This window comes from Triticum urartu, chromosome 6A, assembly GCF_056163025.1.
Source record: "Triticum urartu cultivar PI428250 chromosome 6A, HENAU_Tu73, whole genome shotgun sequence".
NCBI classification, from domain to species: domain Eukaryota; kingdom Viridiplantae; phylum Streptophyta; class Magnoliopsida; order Poales; family Poaceae; genus Triticum; species Triticum urartu.
In genome coordinates, this window is record NC_141878.1 from 153,640,412 (window position 1) to 153,649,306 (window position 8,895).

The following is an 8,895-nucleotide window of genomic DNA, read 5'->3' on the forward strand; positions in this document are numbered from 1 at the left end:
CTAGCATGAAAGTGACCATTTGTGCCAAGTTCAAGCACTATCGGTGTAATTGACTCAATATGTAACTACATATGATGGCACACTTTGAAGAGGCTAGTTGATATGTACTTGAACACTTCAATGTATAGTTGTATACCCAAGTTTTAGCACTAAAGCGACTATCTGCGCCATGTTCAAGCACCACCGGGGTAATTGACTCAATATGCAACTGCACATGATGACACACTCTGAAGAGGCTAGCTGGTATATACTGGAACACTTCAATGTATACCGCAAGTTCTACCGGTAAAGCGATCATCTGCGTCAAATTCAAGCACCATAGGTGTAATTGACTCAATACACAACTACACATGATGACACACTCTGACGAGGCGAGTTGATATGTACTGAAACACTTCAATGTATAGTTGTATACCCAAGTTCTTGCACTAAAGCGACCGTTTGCGCTAAGTTCAAGCACCACAGGGGTAATTGACTCAATATGCAACTACACATGATGACACACTCTGAAGAGGCTAGCTGATATGTACTGGAGCACTTCAATGTAGACCACAAGTTATACCAGTAAAGCGACCGTTTGCGTCAAATTCAAGCACCACGGGTGTAATTGACTCAATACGCAACTACACATGATGACACACTCTGAAGAGGCGAGTTGATATGTACTGGAACACTTCAATGTATAGTTGTATACCCAAGTTCTACCACTAAAGCGACCATTTGCGCCAAGTTCAAACACCGCCGAGGTAATTGACTCAATATGCAACTACACATGATGACACACTCTAAAGAGGCTACCTGATATGTACTAGAACACTTCAATGTATACCACAAGTTCTACCAGTAAAGCAACCGTCTGCATCAAATTCAAGGACCACAGGTGTAATTGACTTAATATGCAACTACACATGTTGACACAGGCGAGTTGATATGTACTGGAACATTTTGTACACACCGTCAACTTCTATATGTGTGTCAACAAAATTACATGTGTAATGGTAGCCAGAAATTTTTAAGTATGCATCTCATCAAAAACACATCTAGAAGTTTTTTAAAAAAAGCAAGGCAAAAGACTTGTCATTTTCATTGATCAAGGAAGAAGATTTTAGGCAAATAGCCGCAAAAGCAGGGAACATAGAACTACTCTCGCGGCATTACAATACTCAAGTGGATGGTATCGGTCGTTGCCCAAAGATGGACCTTCTCTTTGATCTTCGCGACGACCATCAGTCAAGAGGCGGTGTTGCGAAAGACATGCGAAAGAACGCAGCACATCTGAAAGTTAATCTTTAATGAACGTGAAATGCTTTAAAACACCGTTAGCATAACTTTAGAATCCTACGACATATTTTTGAAAGCCTCACCTGCACCCTCCACACTATTATCCATCCATCATCAGTACTCCCACTTACCTTGTATAGAGATTGTGTCAATTAGTTTGGATAGGAGGGAGTAAATAAATCTCTCTTTTTTTGGCGAAAGGGAGGGAGTAAATAAATCGATCGGCAGACTCACACAACAAACATGTACTCCCTCCGTTCCTAAATATTTGTTCTTTTAGAGATTTCAAATAGACAACCACATACGGATGTATATAAACATATTTTAGAGTATAGATTCACTCATTTTGCTCCGTGTATAGTCAATTGCTGAAATCTCTAGAGAGACAAATATTTAGGAACGGATGGAGTAGATAGCAACACGACCAATCATCTGCACTCTTCAGCATTATCCTACGAAAAATCCGGAGTTGAGAGCAAAACGTAGAGATGCATGTGCCGTCCTGGCGTGGCCGGGGGAGCAAGGACACTGCACATAAAACAAGCCGTGGTGGCGATGGCGACTTCGGTGAGGGCAAAACGGCAGTGTCACGAGGTGTGAGCGGCAAGAAAGGGACCATGCTTGCACCAACTACCATGGACACACACCCACCCCTCGTGCCACGGTTTTGTCCCTCCTCCCCTCCTCCTCCTCCTCCTCCTCCTCCTCTCCTTTTAAGTTCGCCCACCCTACGCATATGAGGCCGCCATACAGATGATACCCCAGATAGATAGGTACATATGCATGGCAGCAGGTGGCCACTTCTCTCCCCTACCCCTATCTCCATGAACTGCTACCATGGACGGACGGACGCCTTTGCTGGTGTGAGAGACTGAAGCTGCCAGCATGATCTGCTCGTCCAGCATGCGAGCCGAAAACGCGTTCCATCGCGCGGGGTTGTATATTTGGAATTTTGGCTCCATCAGATCATGCTGCAGCTTCATTTTCTCACGGCCACCAACGGATATAGGGATTGTCTGGTTTCTTTTGCGTAAGTAGGCGGGCTTGCATGCATGGAAGGTAAATGCTTGCTAATTTTGTGTTGTTTGTCCTGCCTTCTCCTTCTGTTTCCGTTTCTGTTTATTAGTGTGTTCTTTTCGTTACCATGCTTCATTTTTCCTCAAGAGGTTCTCTCATACAAAATCTCCCAGCCCTTTCCAGCTTCTCAAGAGGTTCTCCAATCAGGATGGTGTGTAGTCTATTGCACTTGCATTTGTTTAGTCCTCTTGCATATACCATCAAATTAAGATGGTTTATGGCTTTCTTAGCGGAAGGCAAGGAAAATGAAATTTATGCCCCACAAATGCTTCACTTTCTGTTTATTTATTTATTATTTTCCTTTTTGACCAAGCAAGATTGTAGGAATCCCAGTATAATAATTAGGAACCCAAATTGAAGTTCATGAGGACTTTGGAGCCCAATCCAAATTGAAGCATTGCTAACACTTTTGTTTTGTTCATATCTTAATGAGATCGCTCTGCATACAAAATCTCGTTTCCACCTACCTTTGCTTTAATTCTACAGAAATTCAAATTGGACAGTTTAATTATTGTCTCTCTTAACATGAAAACCTTTTGGCCATTCAGTACTGGATTTTCAGTGGTGGACGGGCAGAAGTGCTAGCTCATCCAAAAATAATCCTGGCAATGGCAGCCAATTGTATCTTTTGGCATGCGTCTGTTTTTGCTGCATGATGGAAATTACAATGTGAGACCCTTCAAGAGAAGGAAAGAAAATGCTGGAGTTAAACGTACGATTACGAAGAGGTGAACGAGACAGACAATGCAATAACTATACCAAATTTAAACTAATTATTGGGTAATTGAGTTGTCGGCAAATGGTATAGGAGAAAACCACAATAAGGTACAAATTAACCAAATATGATCATGTGCAATTAGATTCCTTGCCTCCAAAAGGACATGCAACTCATACGCTGGGTTCACTGATATAACATATAATAAGGCTCTGATGTTTGTGCTTAACAGCGACATAGCATCATGCTACTCCCCTAGACCTCTAGGCTTCCTGTTGGGCCACAATAGCAGGCACGTTCAATGGAAGCCTAGCTTTTGATACGTAAGTGGTGCATGTTTGCCATCTAAATTATGCAACTGTGATCTGAAAATACTACAGTGATACTTTGTCAAGTTGTCTCTGAAAAATAATGGCCACAGCGGTTAGGCCTTTATTAGCTTGCGCCTTGTACAGATTATTTCTAGCCATGTATTTGCGTAGTTCTCGTCCGATGCAGATTATTTTCAGCCATGTATTTGTGTGCCTGTGCATTCAGAAAGTGGATGAAAGCATCCAAATTGACAAGAGGAGGGCGAACGAACCGTGCAAGCAGCGTAGCCACCGCCGCAGGATTAAGCACGCGACCCCCTGCTGATTCCTCCACCAGCCGCATCTCCTCTCACCGTTAAGCACGGGCCCCCCTTCCACTTCCAGCTTCTCCACCGTCTTCCCAAGTCTAGCAGACGGAAAGCACAAGATACAGGGGCCGAACCTATGGACCTGAAGGTTTCCAAGTTGCCATGTCTTTTAGACATTCAGAATGTCCAGAAAGGCAGCTTGGAAAATGGACAACGTCGTCCCCAATGCTATTTGGAATCTATCATCATGAACATTTATCCAGAAGAAAGGCAGCTTGGAGTATCATCATGAACATTCTTGATAATCATGGCGTTATATGACAAAAATTTATTCCAAAATAAGCAAAGCAAAAAACACAGAAGGAAACAGCACACAAAGATGCAGATCTTAAAACCATACACATCCACGGGGGTACGTTAAATTCCAGTCACATCACTTCACTCGCACAGAGCAAGTTGATAATTATTCACGACTCATTTACTAGCAAAAATTGGCGACAAGCCTATCTCAAAGTTTCCTTGGGACATATAACGTTCCAGCGTTAGACCAAGATGAGATCCCAAACAAAGGGCACGCAGCAAGCTGATAGGTGAAACCGAATCAACCTACGCCTCGTCAAGGGCAAGAACACCTGGGAGGGGCTTGCCTTCCAGCAGCTCCAAGCTCGCGCCACCGCCGGTCGAAATGTGGCTCATCATGTCGGCCAGCCCAGCCTTCTCAACAGCAGCAACAGAGTCACCTCCACCGATGATGGTCGTCACACCCTTCCCAGTAAGCTCAGCCAACTGCTTCGCGATTGCCTGAGACAACAACAGCTGCAATTAGCAACAACAACGAATACGAGATACATGAATGTACGTCATGTGATATTGCACTAACATCAGTGCCTGCGGCAAACTTCTCAAACTCAAAGACTCCCATAGGACCGTTCCAGATAACAGTCTTGGTGGTGTCCAAGGCTTCTGCGAAAGTCTTGATGGAATCTGGACCAACATCCAGACCCATCCAACCATCAGGGATAGCAGTGGCAGGAACAATCTGAAAAATAGTACAAGGGTGAGCATCAGCAAGTAAACACCTAATCATGTCTAGGGGACAAATGTCAGTTGAATTACACTGAGAGCCTTTGAAACTACTACTAATTTTTGGAGTATAAAGTGCTATCACAAGGACCATCCAAGGTGTAAAATGAACAAACCTTGCTTTCAGCATCTGCTGCAAACTTGTCAGCCACAACAACATCGGTCGGTAGCAAGAGCTTAACACCCTTGGACTTTGCCGTTTCAATCAGTGAAGTTGCCAGTTCAAGTTTGTCTTCCTCCACAAGGGACTTCCCAACAGGTAATCCCTGGGCCTTGTAGAATGTGAAGATCATACCACCACCAAGGATGAGGATATCAACCTTGGCCAGCAGAGACTCGATCACACCAATCTTAGATGAGACCTTGGATCCACCAACAATGGCAGCAAATGGCTTCTTTGGGTTGGCAACAGCTCCGACAAGATAGTCAAGTTCCTGGAGTAATTAAAACAATTAGATATCATGCTTTCTGAAATATACTTGTTTCAATGCTTTTTGTAAAATGTAAGTACGCATCTGAACTATCGCCCAGAGGTTGCAAAATGATCAGATAACAAAGGATCCATGTACTGGCTTGCTCTTCTAAATCATATGCCATCTCATATGTAGCAAATGATACTTTTTTCTTTTTTCAATGTTTTTAAGATTTTAAGCAAATAATATAGAGAAATGAGATTCGTTTCAGCTATACTATACCTTCTGCATGAGGAAGCCAGCAACAGAAGGCCTCAAAAACTTGGTTACACCCTCGGTTGAAGCATGAGCCCTATGTGCAGTGCCGAAAGCATCATTTACGTAAAGGTCAGCAACCGATGCAAGCTTCTTAGCAAACTCAGGATCATTCTTCTCTTCCTCCTTGTAGAATCTCACATTCTCCAGGAGTAGAACACCGCCATCTGGCAAAGCAGCAGCCAATTTCTCAACTTCTTCACCAATGCAGTCAGGGGCCATCACAACCTATTTGACAGAGACATAAACGATGTACAAATGTAAGTGCTGTTAATCTAGTCCAAAAAGACAATGGAATTACAAGATTCTATCATCCCATAACATACTTCAAGTCCAAGGAGCTCAGATAGGCGTGGAACAAGAGGCTTCAAGCTGAACTTGGGGGTGACACCTTTTGGGCGGCCCTGAAAATTACAACAATGAATTACATTAGAAAACGCAATAGCAAGAATTACACTCAGTTTTTTTATTGTGTTCCTCATCATATCAGGTAACATAAGTACTACACTACTAATCCAAATCACAGCATAAAGTTGTTTGTTGGCAACATAAGTTCAGGTGAAAGCAACACAGTTTAACCTGGATAGTTCTAAAATCAGTAAAATGTATAATGGTATGAAAGGTTAAAAGGGTACATGATCTGTTATCAAGACCTTTTAAGTTATCATATCAGGAACCAGATAAGAGATAACATAGCATCCCATCAGATGTTCTAATAGAGTACTACTTGGTTATGAAGACAACACCAAACAAAAAGTTCTCTGAATGTCAGTGAAATGTGGAGGTGCAAACAACTTGAAAGGTTTTTGTAACTGCTCCTACTAAAAATCAAAACACAACAATGAATACCCACAATTAAAGACGTTCATTTTAGGGCAACAAATCAGTTAAAAAGTGAAAAAGGAAATCGATGCTCCACTTGGGCAGTCATCATTAAATCCAATCGCCTAACAACTGAGATAACCATCACACCAATGCATATTATAACGTAGGTTCATCATTACAATGATGATTAAACGATCTAATGGGGACCATAACTGTGCAAAAGACACAAACTGGTTCATATAGTCTGGCAACATTATCTTAAGTTGAAGAGGGCATTGGCTGAACCTCACAGTTCTGACAGTAAACTAATCTAACAGTATACTAATTAGAAGCAGGAACTGACATACTGCAATGGTTGCAGGACTGACTTGAATTACAGACTTGCAGATGCAAAATTAACTGAGCAAAACTGAACCACTTCTGCCACATGTTCACATCCTTGCACATAACAAACACCAATATTGAAGACAAGTGTAAATGGCTACAATCCTAAGAAAACTAACACCAAAATTGTAGACATGTGCAAATGACCTTACAGTCCTAAGGAAACGACCCACTATTTATCGCCACTGATCTTAGTCCTGAAGCTCAAAATGATGACCCGGAATCACTTGATCGCATCAATGCTCCCAGGAACCACACATCCGATCCCCATGAATAAATCCAAGGCCAACTTCTTATAGGCTACTAGCATGCGGTATGCCTCGGACCAACGAGCGTGGGAGGGTTGGGGTGCTCACCAGATGGCTGGCCAGGATGACCTTGGCGCCCTTCTCGAGGAGGTACTTGATGGTGGGGATGGATGCGCGGATGCGGGTGTCGTCGGTGATCTTCTGGGCGTCGTCGAGCGGCACGTTGAGGTCGGCGCGCACGAACACCTTCTTCCCCTTGAGATCCGCCTCCCCGAGGGTGCCCACGCTCCTCTTGGTCGCCATCGCTGCACCCAAAACAGACGCCACGAGGAGGAGGTCAGACGTCGGCCCGCGAGGGAGGGAGGGAGGCGGCCGCGGATCGTGATCGGAGGCGGGGGGGAGGGCTCACCGTCGAGGAACCGGATCGAATCGGCGGCGATCTGGGCGAGGTGGTCGCTGGATTGGAGTGGCGATGGGCTTGGCTTTGGTTTGGATGGATGTGGCGACGCTGCCCGTGCGCTCCGGTTTTCTTTATAGAGGTCAAGGCGTAGTTCGCGATGGGAGGGAATATTCGGGGGGATTTGCGGTGGCGGTGTGCCGATGACGTGTGGGGTCGATGGGAGGTGGGACAGGGTGGCAGCGGGAGGGGGTGGGTCAATGCGGGGTGGGACAGGGTGGCAGCGGGAGGGGATGGTTTTCGTGGGGTGTTGTCTGGGTGTGGCTTGGAGCGGGGGTAAGGCTGCTCACAGTGGGCAAGAATATAAGCTAGTAACTTACACACTTCCCTACACTATGTTACTACCTCCGTAGTGGGTAGGAACATCTATGTAGTGTCATGTAACGATGTATTTATTAGGTTATAGACTCATTGTTTCTTGGAGTGTGTGATGTTTCGGTAACTTAGCTAGTTACCACAAGCACCTCTCTCTTCATTAAATATGTGCCACATAAGCAAAGTTGTATTGGAGTGTGTGATATTACTTCTAAGTTCCTCCCTATTGTGACCAGCCTAAGAACGGTGCGGCGCCCGTGGGTTCTGGGCCCGCGGATTGCCGACGGACGGCTTGGATTGGATGGTTTTGGAACGGAAAAAGAAATGAGGGGAAGGTTCTGGAAAGCATGGCGCGTGGAAATGCCGAGATGGGCGGCCCGTCTCCTCATTTGCTCCGACAACCCCTGACCCGTGTCGTTCGATCGACGGGGCCTTGGGGCCGTGGTTTTGTGTGGCACATTTTTTTCTTTTTGGATTGGAAAAGTCTAAAATTCCTGCACATCATGCAAACGTTAATCATTTCTGTGTTATGTACCATTAACTTGTGATGAATGAATCTCATAGCATAACATCAATTCGGATCAATTCAACACAAATGTTCTCTTAACATTGTGCCTTCAAATTTGTTGGCATAGACATGCCCATGATCAGGAAAACAGAACCATCATGCAACACTTGAGCTAGTCTTAGAGGCCAGACTAAGAATACTTCTTACCGTTTATTATTTCACACGTGCATATGAGTCTTCCTCTGAGCCTCGTGTTATTGCAGACTCGAGAACCATAGCAGTTATAGCATGGAACATAAACATAATTATGAACTTGGATATAAATAATATCATTTATTATTGCCTCTAGGGCATATCTCCTACACACTCTCACTTGCACTTGAGTCAATAATCTAGTTAATGCTAATGCACTTTATGTTGGGGAACGTAGTAATTTCAAAAAAAATCCTACGCACACGCAAGATCATGGTGATGCATGGCAACGAGAGGGGAGAGTGTGTCCACGTACCCTCGTAGACCGAAAGCGGAAGCGTTAGCACAACGCGGTTGATGTAGTCGTACGTCTTCACGATCCGACCGATCAAGCACCGAACGCACGGCACCTCCGAGTTCTGCAAACGTTCAACTCGATGACGTCCCTCGAACTCCGATCCAA

At 44.4% G+C, this 8,895-nt stretch overlaps 1 protein-coding gene across 1 annotated transcript; it reads right to left on the reverse strand.

The window, feature by feature from the left end:
- Nucleotides 1-4,051: 4,051 nt before the first annotated feature.
- LOC125517439 (phosphoglycerate kinase, cytosolic) lies at nucleotides 4,052-7,525 on the reverse strand. Its single transcript, XM_048682639.2, has 7 exons — nucleotides 7,370-7,525; nucleotides 7,069-7,265; nucleotides 5,830-5,907; nucleotides 5,471-5,731; nucleotides 4,892-5,209; nucleotides 4,573-4,731; nucleotides 4,052-4,493 (listed from the first exon to the last, which is right to left on the reverse strand). Exons 2-7 carry the CDS (start codon nucleotides 7,261-7,263, stop codon nucleotides 4,299-4,301), a joined length of 1,206 nt encoding a protein of 401 aa, XP_048538596.2. The 5' UTR covers nucleotides 7,264-7,265; nucleotides 7,370-7,525; the 3' UTR covers nucleotides 4,052-4,298.
- Nucleotides 7,526-8,895: the final 1,370 nt, after the last annotated feature.

Coding starts and splice junctions, on each gene's coding strand:
- LOC125517439 (XM_048682639.2), bottom strand. CDS start 7,263: ATGGCGACCAAGAGGAGCGTGGGCACCCTCGGGGAGGCGGATCTCAAG. Junction 5,908..7,068: donor TCATCCTGGCCAGCCATCTG/GTGAGCACCCCA, acceptor TGTAATTTTCAG/GGCCGCCCAAAAGGTGTCAC. Junction 4,494..4,572: donor AGTTTGCCGCAGGCACTGAT/GTTAGTGCAATA, acceptor TTGTTGTCTCAG/GCAATCGCGAAGCAGTTGGC.